At 35.7% G+C, this 13,648-nt stretch overlaps 1 protein-coding gene across 1 annotated transcript; it reads right to left on the minus strand.

The window, feature by feature from the left end:
- Window positions 1-761: 761 nt before the first annotated feature.
- Window positions 762-8,790, minus strand: LOC147077507 (uncharacterized). The gene is made up of 4 exons (XM_085941516.1): window positions 8,535-8,790; window positions 6,471-6,617; window positions 4,529-4,681; window positions 762-3,186 (listed from the first exon to the last, which is right to left on the minus strand). Exons 1-4 carry the CDS (start codon window positions 8,721-8,723, stop codon window positions 2,425-2,427), a joined length of 1,251 nt encoding a protein of 416 aa, XP_085797642.1. The 5' UTR covers window positions 8,724-8,790; the 3' UTR covers window positions 762-2,424.
- Window positions 8,791-13,648: the final 4,858 nt, after the last annotated feature.

Below are 13,648 nucleotides of genomic sequence, written 5' to 3' on the forward strand. Positions count from 1 at the left end.
ATATGGATACTATCCGTGGCTTTATCCAACTGACTTTCTCTTAGGTATGCTTACATACAGTAGTTTAAGTGCTAGAAGATATCAATACTTGGCCACTTATTTTTTTCAACTTATACGTGGTGTGAATGAGAACTCTGCCATTCTTGGTAGTATTGACTTGTGTCCCTGATAACAATCTTAGAAATCGGGAGCATCAGTTGTTTGTTTTCCCGAGGAGCAGAACTAACCTGCCATTGGTGATGCCAATTGGGAGGGCAATAACTCTGTTCAACCAAATCGCTTCGGATGTTGATATATTCCATCTACGTGAGGATGAGTATAGGTGGACGTTATTTTATAAATTATTAAAATAGGGTCTGCTTAACTCATCCGGTGTACTTCCTTGTACCTATATATATTTTTTGTATTTACACATTTATACTGTAGAATAACTGTTGATCTATCTCTTTTTTTATGTACCTAATATTGTTTTAATAATATTTCATTGTTTCTAAATGTCATGTTGTGAACGTCTTAAACTTATAATTTGTAATGTCAACAATATGTGAAATAAATGAATTGAATTGAAAAAAAAATGCCCACTGGACGTCACTGGCTGTAACTGTTTCAGATATTCAAACCATCTCTAGATGCAGAACAATTATTTATTAGGCTTGCGAACTAATTATTTGTCGTCCTTGCTAGTTGCTGTATCTACAACGGTCACAGTTACGACTCGTCAATGGGTACTCGGAATAAGATGTTTAAATTTGTTTGTAGCCATTTTTTTTTTAATTATGAAGACCAATTTAATACAGTAAAAACAAGTAAAATATTATAATACTTAGTCACTAAAAGAATTCAAGAAAGATAAAACATTACCACCTAGAGGTTTAATGCTTCATCATAGCTAGAAGTAGTATTAGATTATTATAACAAATCATTAATATTATAGCAAAGGTGGCGACCTTAGATTATAGAAAAATATAGATGGAGCTATTGCATCTGTTTGTCCTTCAAAACATGACGAACTTTTTCACGCACTGGCCTCGCCCCTTTCACGCTTCCTCCGCGACCCTTTCCTGGGTTATTCGAAAATATAAATGACATTGTGCGTGTCGTAGTGTTTCCAGATATCGAATATTTATTCCAATGTTATAATTTTACAAGCGATGTTTTTATAAATTATATTATGGCAACACTGGCGTGTTGGCTATGCGCTTGGTAAAACATTACTCACTAAAATCGGCTCATGCGGAGGGCTTGGTGGCCACATTGATTTGCGATATTCTTTAAGTTAATTAATGGCAGAGCTAGATTCGTTACATGTTTGTCTCATTTTGATGTTTCTTAGTTTATTAATTATCAGAACAATTTAAAAACACACATTGCACTGGTGTGATTTTAAGCCAGTTTTTCATTACAAGTTTTGTAATGACCGATTTGAAGTTATTTTTTAAAAGCTTTGAATTAGATTTTAACCTGTATGTGTCATTTGATGTCTTTTGAGGTTGGAAATTTGTTGAAATTTTTTTAAACACACATCGCAATGATGTGGTTTTTCACCAGTATGTGTCATTTTATGTTTTTTAAGTGTACCAATTTCTAGAAAACTTTTTAAACACACATCGCATTGATGTGGTTTTTCACCGGTATGTGTCATTCTATGTGTTTTGAGATGACCAAATTGTCTGAATGTTTTCAAACACACATCGCATTGATGTGGTTTCTCACCAGTATGTGTCATTTGATGTCTTTTGAGATGTCTGATTTCCAGAAATTTTTTTGAGCACACACCACATTGATGTGGTTTTTCACCATTGTGTGTCATTTTATGTTTTTTTAGATCAACATTTTCAATAAACTTTTTAAAACATACATCGCATTGATATGGTTTGTCACCACTATGTGTTATGTTATTTCATGTCTTTTGAGATGACCAATTGACTGGAATTTTTTGAAACACACGTTGCATTGATGTGGTTTTTGATTAGTGTGTGTCATTTTATGTCTTTTGAGATGACCAATTTGCAGAAAATTTTTAAAACATACATCGCATTGTTGTGGTTTTTCACCAGTATGTGTCATTTTATGTATTTTGAGGTGATCAATTTGCAGAAATTTTTTAAAACACACTTCGCATTGATGTGGTTTTTCATCTGTATGTGTTTTTTTATGTCTTTTGAGATTACCAATTAGGTGAAATTTTGAAAAACACATTGGTGTGGTTTTTGTACAGTGTGTGTCACTTTATGACTTTTGAGATGAGCAATTTGTAGAAATTTTTTTAAACACACATCGCATTGATGTGTTTTTTCACTAGTATGTGCCATTTCATGCCGTTTGAGATCATTATTAAGCTGAAATATTGTTAAGCACACATCGTATTCATGTGATTTTTCACCAGTATGTGTAATTTTATGTCTTTTGAGATCACTTTTTGCTTTAAACTTCCTTAAACACACATCGTTTTTCACCAGTATGTGCCATTTGATGTGTTTTTAAATGACCAATTTGCAGAAAATTTTTAAAGCACACATCGCATTGATGTGGTTTTTCACCAGTGTGTGTCATTTTATGTTTTTTGAGATTACCAATTAACCGAAATTTTGTTAAGCAAACATCGCATTGATGTGGTTTTTCACCAGTGTGTGTCATTTTATGTCTTTTGAGATCACTATTTGCTATAAAATTTTTAAAACACACATCGCATTGGTGTGGTTTTTCACCAGTATGTGTCATTTCATGTCTTTTGAGATTACCACTTCCCTGAAAATTTTTAAAACACACATCGCATTGGTATGGGTTTTCAACAGTGTGTGTCATTTTATGTCTTTTGAGGTCACTATTTCCTAAGAACTTTTTAAAACACACATCGCATTGATGTATTTTTTCAGCAGTTGTAAATAAATGCTGAGACTTCATGCATGATATGTAGTGACTATTTAGATGATTTACAGATTCAAACACTCCATAACAATCATTGCAAATAAAGTTACGTGGAAAATATGTAACTCTTCTTAACACAATTCGAACCTCCTTTGGCAAGTATAATTTCTGAACTTCCTGTTTGACGATTGGTTCATCTGTAGTTATCTCTAAGTGCCGCATCGTCATATCTTGTGCTGTTTTATATTCAGCTGTATCTTTTGTATCCATGTCCGGTGTATTTCTGTGACGTACAGTGTAATATTGCTGGGTAGAAATCTACAATAAGAATAATGTTGTTATATTCAATTCCACACATTAAAAAAAATCGGTGTGTGTACTTAAGTACGCGCGTTAGAAGTTATACCTTTTTGGCGTAACAAAACAAAAACAAAACTTGTGATAACCTAGATTCTTCAACTAGCTCTTAAATATCTTGTTAAATTAGACACGTAAGAAAACGGGCCGCTTATTAAAGCGCCGTTAGTTTATTTCTATAAATTTTAACTTATATTACTAAATTATCTAATTAAATTTTATTTTTAAAGTACCAACTGTCACTCTGACGTTTAATCGTTTGTTTACCGAAGGAATTGCAAATGGCCGTCAATAATAAATTCGCTGCCTAGGCAACGGAACAATTTTAAACTATAATATTATACTGTATAATCGTCACGATTGCAGTATCATACCGTAGCGTAAAGGTAGTGCTTTCGGCTGATAGCCGAATAATCAGTGGTTCACGGGTTGATTAATAGATAACCCATTTTATTTTTCAACGAATCAGACCAGATTAATAAAGCCTGAGCATATCTTTTTGCACAAGCAACGGGTGGTCCACTGTTCACCTGTCAAAATCAGATCCCAGATTGCTTGACACATTGATTCGCCCTTTCTCGTTTCAAATTGAATAATCAAAAATTCTCAAATCAAATATATTGACTATCAGTGTTATTTATAAATAATATACATTCCTGTTATTCATCAGCTGTCAAAGTCGGACTAGTCCTTCACACAAAAACCGGTGGTAATATCGATTTCTAAAAAATATGTAGCAATAATCTATGCATTATATTTGTAGAAGGTGTGTTAATGCTAGTGTATTATTTATCATGTAACTTATCTATTCAAATCAAACCATTACCTGTGTAAACACGACAGACGCGTCAGTATGATCACTCTATAGAACAATGACAGTTCATACATAGACAACAACGGAAGGCGCGGAAAAAGTAGGACCAGTCATTGTAAATGTATCGGCTTTCTACTTTAGTCGGCAATGATCTGACATAAGATATCAGAATGTAACATTCTATATACTGAATATAGGTACACAATTTAAAAACATCTCATGCATATACACATTAGAAAAAAATCATTCTTGTAGAAAAAATACGACACATGACGGGACTTGAACCAGTATCTACTGGATTCGCGCCAGCATATTTTACCAATTAAACTACGGGCGCCTTAGATAATAACGACGATTTAAACGACTAGTGTTTACATGAAATGCTTATCGAATATTGAAAAGAAATGCTTCAAAGTTAACGTTTCTATCTACAATTTAAAGTTCTATTGGGCTTAAAAAAACAACATATTATATATTACTTGAACGTACCTGGTCTAATGGCCGGTATTTTGAATAAGAGCAGCCAGGTATAGGAGATTCATTTTTAATTAGGCGGATTCCATTGTCATCAAATTCTTCTTTGACGACGACTCCCTCATTCTCATTCTCAGACTTTATATTGATCAGAACGTTCTCACTCGTCTGAAAATAACATCATTATTAATAGTATGTAACACTCCTCACACATTTTTTTCTTCTGCAATCAGTGGCCTCCAATGTATCAATTCAAATTTTTCAAATTCAAATTCAAATTTATTTACTTTACATTAAACATAACAAATTATACATTTAAAGCGTTCACGACATGACATAAAATAAGTGTCCGAAGCGATTTCATTAAACACGGTTATTGCCCTCCCAATTGGCATTACTAATGGCAGGTTAGTTCTGCACCTTAGGAGAACAAACAACGGATGCCTTCGATTCCTAAGGTAATTATCAGAGACACACAAGCCAACACCACCAAGAATGGCAGGGTTCACATTTACGCCGCGTATAGGTCTGAAAAAATATGTAGCTAAATAAAGATCCCTTCTAAATTTTAAGCTACAGTATGTAAGCATACCTAATAGAAAGTCAGTCGGATAGAGCCACGGATAATATCCATACAGCCGAAAGTAAAGGAGTCTCAAAAATTTCTTTTCTACTCTCTCCACCATAAGGCCGTACTTTAACTGATGCGGGGCCCAAACGATAGACCCACTTTCAAGTCTGCTTTTAACTAAGGAGTTATAGAGAATTTTTAGTACCGTAACATCCGAAAAGACCCGGGAAGTACGCAAGACAAAGCCCAACATCTTTAGCGCCTTTATACAGATGGTATCTATATGACCACTAAACACCAGTTTACTGTCAAACTTAATGCCAAGATCTCCAATGAAGTATGTAACAGAATGGGAAGAAAAGAAAAGTTCAACGTAGTATCAAAACCTGGAAACTACAGTACCTCGTCCACTTTATGAGAGGACAAGAGTTCAACATTCCCCAACTTGACATTCAAGGAAAGATCAATGGTAAGTGTGGCAGAGGACGGCGCCATATGTCGTGGGTTAAGAACCTCCGTGATTGGTACGAGTACAGTTCCACTGAAATGTTCCACGTAGAAGACGACAAAACTAAGATCGCGTTGATGGTGGCCAATCTCCGCTAGGGGATGGCACAATAAGACGAACAGTATCATCATTATGATCAGCCAGAGCCAATAAACCATGTCCCTCATATCCTGAAGCGGGGCCCCAGGCTACGATGTTTGGCGGGCCCTCCAAGCTATCGCTGAGATTCAAGACAGTATAATGTTATACAGTGGTGCTCCCCAAATGATATGCAGCGCTTTTTACCACGTTTTTCTTAGCACGTAATCTTGTTTGTCCGGTGGTTGATTGTCCAGTACAAATCTTGCAATCAATTTTTAACTAACTTCCCGACTAGCTAGACATTTGAAACATTAAAAATATATCAGAACATGATGCCAATGCATCTTTTTAATATTTTAGCCATCTTTAAGCAGAGTTGAATTCATTTTCAGTTAATTCTGTTATAATTCTGTTTTGTATGAAAAGTTCTTTCGGAAGAAATTTGTAAAAAGTAAAATACCTACTATTATTGCGTGCTAAGGGGATAGTCCAAGCAACTAAATTATTAATATATACGTGCGTTACTGTGGAAATCAATATAAAATGTTAAAATGACATTTCATTATTCTTTCATTTTTATTCAGTACCTATTTCTATCAAGTACAAAAAACAGTATTTATTAATACATAGAATTGTCAAGTTTATATGATTCAACAGAAAATTTAAAAACGTAGTATATAAAAGTTATTTTTACCTTGTAATTATTTTAATATAAGAGGAAAATTGTGGTGTGTTTTTATCTCACTTAACATGTCGACCCGCCACGCCGGGCCCCTTCAAAGCCGCTTTGAACGTACCTGATTCAGTGGCCTGTATTTTGAATAAGAGCAGCTAGGTAGAGGGGACTCATTTTGAATTTGGCGGTTTGCATTGTCAACAAATTCTTCTTTGATGATGACTCCATCATCCTCAGTCTTTATATTGATCAAAACGTTCTCACTCTCCTGAAAATAACATCATAATTAATCATATATAACAGTTCTCATACAGCTCATTCTTCTGCAATCAGTGGCCGTCAATATATGACAGCATTCGGCAAGTGATTGTATACACACCGAACGACATTACGACCCAATGCCATTTTATCAGTTTAGCTGCACAACATGGTTACATGTAAATTGTAAGTACGTAAAACATTTCACAGTAGCACAGTTCGCCGTGAGCTTTATTATTAGACAGAGATCACTGTATAGCATGGCCCCCACAAGAGGGGGGGTTACAGGGCTCTAGTCTAGGGGCCCGGCGAGGCGAGTCGACCAGATAAGTGAGATAAACACACATAAAAAATTTGCTTTATTAGTAAAAATAGAAGTCGCATGTGGCGCTATTTTCTTTCAATAATATTATTATTTAAAATAATGTGGTTCTACGATTTAATCTTTATTTGTGTATCAATATTCAATATCTCCATAATTCAAATGGATGTATATACACTAAGGCCCTGAATATACACATTTATTTTACCGCGTAAACCATTTGGAAAACGCTACTGTAGAGCGTTACACTGCCTTTACCCTTAACGATAGGTAGGGGGGCCGCCAAAGATCCTAGCCTTAGGGGCCCGCTTCTCGATGTGGGGCTTATGCCGTATAGGTCGTAAGACTATACGGTCTATACTTTTATTAGAATCAATATGAACATTAATTCAATTTTGATTGCCGATTTAGGCTAAATTCATGAATTCAAAAATGAAAACTTAACCTAACTAAAGAAATAATCCAATATATCAAATATTTTCAAAATTTGTTTGCAGGCTGGCTTCATGTAAAGTGTTAACAGACAAGAACCATATTTTATTTAGACATGAATTTTATGTCAGTAGGTACTATACGACCCAAAGAGATTGGACGGTCTTTAATAGACGGCCATATACCGATTCTATATACTATATACCGATAATACCATTTCCGATACAACATTTACGGTGAAGTGTGATACGGTGAACTGCATATGTACAAGTTTCCGGACACGGCATAACATTGCGTAATTTTGATTGCCACCGTAATCAGTCTTGTCGCGTGATGTCAAACATGCGCCTTCCCATGTTCTGTTGAAGCTACTCATAATTTTGTGATTATTTCGCACACTATTTGCACACATTGAATGATTATTGCACTTGAAGCATATGTATCTAACAGTATCACCATTATGGTCAGAGCATTGCCGACTAAAGTAGAATGCCGATACATTCACAATAACTGGTCCTACTTTTTCCGCGCCTTCCGTTGTTGTCTATGTATGAACTGTCATTGTTATATAGAGTAGTGATCATACTGACGCGTTATTTATTAATATAAATAATAATAACACAGATAATGGTTTGATTTGAATAGATAAGTTACATGATAAATAATACATTAGCATTAACACACCTACAAATGTTATGCTATATATTTTTATTATCAATGTTATATATTTTTCGGAAATCAATATTACCACCGGTTTTTGTGTGAAGGACTAGTCTGACTTTGACAGCTGATGAATAACAGGAATGTATATTATTTATAAATAACACTGATAGTTAATATTTGATTTGAGAATTTTTTATAATTCAATTTGAAACGAGAAAGGGCGAATCAATATGTCAAGCAATCAAGGATCTGATTTTGACAGCTGAAAAGTGGACCACTCGTTGCTTGTGCAAAAAGTTATGCTCAGGTTTTATTAATCTAAAGATGGCGGTGACTTGAACCCTAACAGTATCACTATTATGATCAGTCAGAGCCAATCCACCTCTGGAGAAGAACTCTCATAGCCCTTTCTTCTAGAATAGTTGTGCTTACTTCAGTTTAGAAATTGACTTCGCATTTGTCAACAAAATTATAAATACCCTCGCATAAACAAATTTGGAATCTACTTACCTCTTTGAAGTGGATAATATTGCTGCTGTCCTCGACATTTTCCTGTTTGACTGACACGTCAAATCGACCTTCGCTCTTGACGTGATTTGGGTCAATCCATTGACATGTGCCATCGCTGATTACCTCCGCCTTTTCTTCAGGCAATATTCCATCGATGGTTTCAGTTTTTACTTCCATTTTATGTGACATTTTACATAATAATCTGTCAATACCTTCACAACACTGCCGCGTGTCACTGCCGTCACTGGCTATACCATAGACTAAAATACTATTGCTGTCTACCATAGACATTTAGAATTGGCCAAAGTGTTGCCAGTTTTATAACCACGCGGTTTAATAATGAAAGGAGTTTTACCTACCATTAAAACTCTTATTATTCTTGTTGACTCTGAAGTCCCTTGAGATGTTGATCGTATTTTTGCCTTGTGTTCTTCTGCGCTGGCCCCTTTTTACCCCCTTTTCTTCTCGATTATTTACCTCTCTGGTTGTTCATCTTGTTTTTTACCGGCTGGCAGGACTGACGCTCGTGGCGTGCTTTGTCTTTGGTATTCAATTTGATATGTCTCATGCCAGCGCTCCATTGGCGAGCCAAAAGTCCGACGACAATAAGTCTTCAGATTTTTCGACGTTCTGCTACTGGCCAACAGACGTTCAACGAAACGAGTATATAATTAATTTGACGAGTAAAACAGTCGACTTTGACAGCATAGATAATATACGTATATCTGACGGTTAAATCGTGATGGCGTTAAATGATACCGACGTTTTATGTTTTTTGGGTTATTGGGTGGCAGATAATGTAATAACGAAGCAAAGGGTACACAAATACTGGGTGAAACATTGGATAAGGAAACGAACGACATTATCCCACACAAATTTAATACGAGAATTGCGTTTGCAACCGAGCGATTTCCGCAATTATTTGCGAATGTCGGAGGATGTATACACAGAACTGTATAATTTGGTCTCCCCATTTATTAAAAAAAAAATACTATAATGAGGGAAGCTATTTCTCTTCATGATAGATTATGTGCAACCCTGCGATTTTTGGCTGCCGGCGGAACATTCACTGACTTGCATTATAGAACTGCGATTGGAAGACAAACTCTGGGCAAGATAATTCCCGAAACTTGCCAAGTCATCATTGACGTTTTGAAAGGAGAATATTTCAAGGTGTGTATTATATTATACGTCATCTAATAAAGTTGGGCAAATTTACAAATATATCATTAACAAGTAGACATTCATTGGTTGGTCTTATAAAGTGAACGTTTAGTGGATTGTTTTACCTATATAAATCATAGACGGCAACATCATAAGAATGGCAGACAAGATGCATTTGAGATAGGTATATATATAGTCACAAATAAGGCCATCGTTGACATGCTAAATATTCAATAGACCATTAGAATGCTGTACCTAGCCAGGACTCTCCATATAGGCTGTAAGCAAGCTGCTTAATTATTCCTGTTGAATGTATTGTAATACTAGTCATATTCTTCGAAAAGCAAGCATGGAATTTGATTTCTAAATGAGGCCACATAATAATATAGGTTTGCTAACATAGCTCAAATACTTACCATTTGTTGTATCGCTTAAGCTAAGGTTTATAGGCATAAAAACAAACAAAAAAACAAATATTTTTACAAGATATTTATTCATACAAAAAACATTAATTTATTATACCGGCTTTTGTACATTTTTGCTTAATATACGATAAACTGGTTGAGTATGAACAGTAGTTGCTGGCATTATTTTGTCACTTTGTCCAATAAAGGCAACTTCATGCATCAGCTTCTCGGCCAGCAATCTTTGTCCCTGTGACATCGATCGTAGTTTCATGGCCATCATTTTGCCAAAAACATCAAATTCATCTTCAGTCTTGCTTAGTTTGTCGGTGATTAATTCTAACACTTTGTTGGCGCTATCATTCGATTTTTTTCGTTTGAACGATGGGGGTTCTGGTGCTCTATTGAGATTCGACCTTGGAGTAGTCGACAACGTGGATGTTGAAGGCGAATATTCTATCTGTAAATAAAATGTTGATTATTTTTTGTTGCAGTTCCCTGATACGCACGAAGAAATGGAGACGATTGCAGAAGAATTTAATAGTAAATGGCAATTTCCAAATTGCCTGGGCGCAGTTGATGGGAAACACATTGCAATCGTGCCACCTGCAGGCGCCGGCTCCCACTTTTATAATTACAAACATTTCCACAGCATTGTTTTGATGGCGATTGCAAATGCTAATTATGAATTTATTTATGTTGATGTTGGAACAAATGGACGTATTTCTGATGGAGGCGTACTGAGAAAATCTGATTTTTTCAAACGTTTAGACGAAGGCAGATTAAAAATACCTGCACCAAAAAAACCTACTGCTAATTCTGATGCACTGCCATTTGTTTATATTGGCGATGAAGCCTTTGCATTACGTAACGATTTCATAAAGCCGTATTCACAAAGGCAATTAAATCACAGTAAAAGAATATGTAATTATCGGACATGCAGAGCCAGGCGAATTATAAAAAATGTTTTTGGCATTTTAGCTGCTAGATTCCGCATTTTTCAAGCTCTAATAAACATGAAAATTGAAAATATCAATACAGTTGTATTAGCCTGCTGTGTGCTGCACAACTTTCTTCGTCGCAAATCAACACATACTTATACTCCTTCTCATGACCTTGATAGGGAAAATCCTGAGACAGGTTTAATAGAGCTCGGACTGAGGTCACAGGACACCTTAGCGCCTTTGGAAGCAACGACTAATCGGAACTCGACTGCCAATGCTAAGAAAGCGCGAGGAGATTTCGAAAAATATTTTAATACTACCGGGGCTGTCACATGGCAAGAAAGTATGATAAGCAGTAGATAAATTAAACCAATGTAACAATTTAGTTAAAATGTTTTACCTCAATACAATCTTCGTTGTTTAACGAGTTGGAGTAACTCTCATCAGGAGACATGTTTTCCAAATCGTCCACCATGCTGGATATTGAGCTCGATTCTGTAAAACAAAATGTAAATTGTTAAAATACAACATAATACTCAAACTTGTTTTTTATTATCTCTCCCCTAAGTACCCATTTCTTCATACGGTTAATATTGATATTGGTATAATTGGTGTTATCCAGTATATCGGGTATTTTCAAAATGTGTTTTCCGCTGTATTCCTCATAACCAAACTGTACCATTAATTTTGATTGATGATTGACGATTTATTGATTGTCTCTGAAGGAACCTAACTCGAGCGATTTTTGATTTTATGATATTTCTTTTCTTCTTCTTTCGACCATGTCCGATCATAATATGGACCTCCACGGAGGTGACAGATTTTGTTTTTACGAGAAATGGATGTCAGCCACTTGCTCAACATATTAGGTCCATACTCTGACTCATACACAAATTGAAATTCAATGTGTACTTGTCAGACCCAGGATTTGAACCTGGGACCCGACCACGACTCAATAAGCCGCGCTTCCACCGCCATGATCGTACCTATATATTATTATTTCTTACCTACCTCAGCAAAGAATAAATAATTTTATTGTGACTAGAAATGATTCATAGCTGTATGTTTTAATTGCTTAATAGTAGCTAATCTAATGCGATGTCACTTTCAGAGATACGACAATGTCATAGTCTGCACGTGTATAATAAATAGCTTTAAAGCATTCCCTCGTACCTATATATTATTATTATTTATTACCTACCTCGGCAAAGAATAAGAAATTTTATTGTGACTAGAAATGATTCATAGCTGTATGTTTTAATTGCTTAATAGTAGCTAATCTAATGCGATGTCACTTTCAGAGCTAGGTACGACAATTTCATAATCTGCACGTGTATAAAAGCTTTATAGCTTTAAAGCATTCCTACGTACCTTCCATTTGGTCGTTCAAGAACTCCAAATTTTTATAGTACCACAGTTTGGGTAGATAAACTGCGTCTGTGCCGGCTCCGCTTCGATATGATGTCCTTACTTTATTTCTCTCCTTTCTGTAACCCGACCTCAATGTCTGTATTTTCTTTTTAACATCGTCGACCCTTGCCTGCGGCTCCACCTTGATTAAAATCTCCAAAAGTTCCGCATACGCCAAGGACTTGGCATCACGATTCTTGTATAGTGGGCTGGTCGTCTTCCACAACGATGGGTTGTCTTTAAAACAACTAATAAAATCTTCCAAGAAACTTTTCGAATGCACTCGTAGATCTACCATTGTTGTTATCGATGTGAGATGTCCGAACACTTTGAATGACAGTAAAATAATGATGGCGCTGTCGTCCGTCGGCATAGATATAAATAATGTGACGGTAAAGCGTGGTGAACGTACGAATTTCAGCGGCTCGGCGAGTAAAATATCAAACATGTTTGAAATCCAACGAGCCTGGTCTGCGGATTAAAAAGTCCGCAGACCTGGGGTGCTCCAAGCGAAAAAAAAGTTCGAAGACTGTAAATCGTCTGACTTGCGTGCCAATGGAGCGCCGGCATTACTGGCTTCATTACGCTCCATTATTGCACATTTTTCACAATTTAACTGCACTGACAAGAATTTTTCGCTTTCGAACAAAACAATACAATCAAACAATTGAATACCAAAGACAAAGCACGCCGCGATACAAGCGTCAGTCCTGCCAGCCGGTAAAAAACAAGATGAACAACCAGAGAGGTAAATAATCGAGAAGAAAAGGGGGTAAAAAGGGGCCAGCGCAGAAGAACACAAGGCAAAAATACGATCAACATCTCAAGGGACTTCAGAGTCAATAGCGAATAATAATATATTTTAGTATTTCGGAAAATAATATTAAAGTAGGTAGTTACGCGTTGTCTTCCTTTAAAAATAAATAGGTTTTTTGTTTTTAATGCCAGCGCTCCATTGGCTAGCCAAAAGTCCGTTGACAATAAATCGTCCGATTTGTGGTTGCTCTGCTACTGATCAACGAACGAATAAAAAAGTCGAGCTCTAAAAAGTTACGAGTATCGTAATGTCTTCCGATAATCCTATAATTTTGTGTTATTTATATATAGATTTGCATAAAATAATATGACAGTGAAAACCACACAAGTTTTACGTATTCTTTTATGAATTTCATAAATAGAAATAAAAAAATAA

Source organism: Rhyacophila brunnea, unplaced genomic scaffold (assembly GCF_057557595.1).
Source record: "Rhyacophila brunnea isolate RB1 unplaced genomic scaffold, BYU_Rbru_1.0 scaffold_13, whole genome shotgun sequence".
Classification (NCBI taxonomy): domain Eukaryota; kingdom Metazoa; phylum Arthropoda; class Insecta; order Trichoptera; family Rhyacophilidae; genus Rhyacophila; species Rhyacophila brunnea.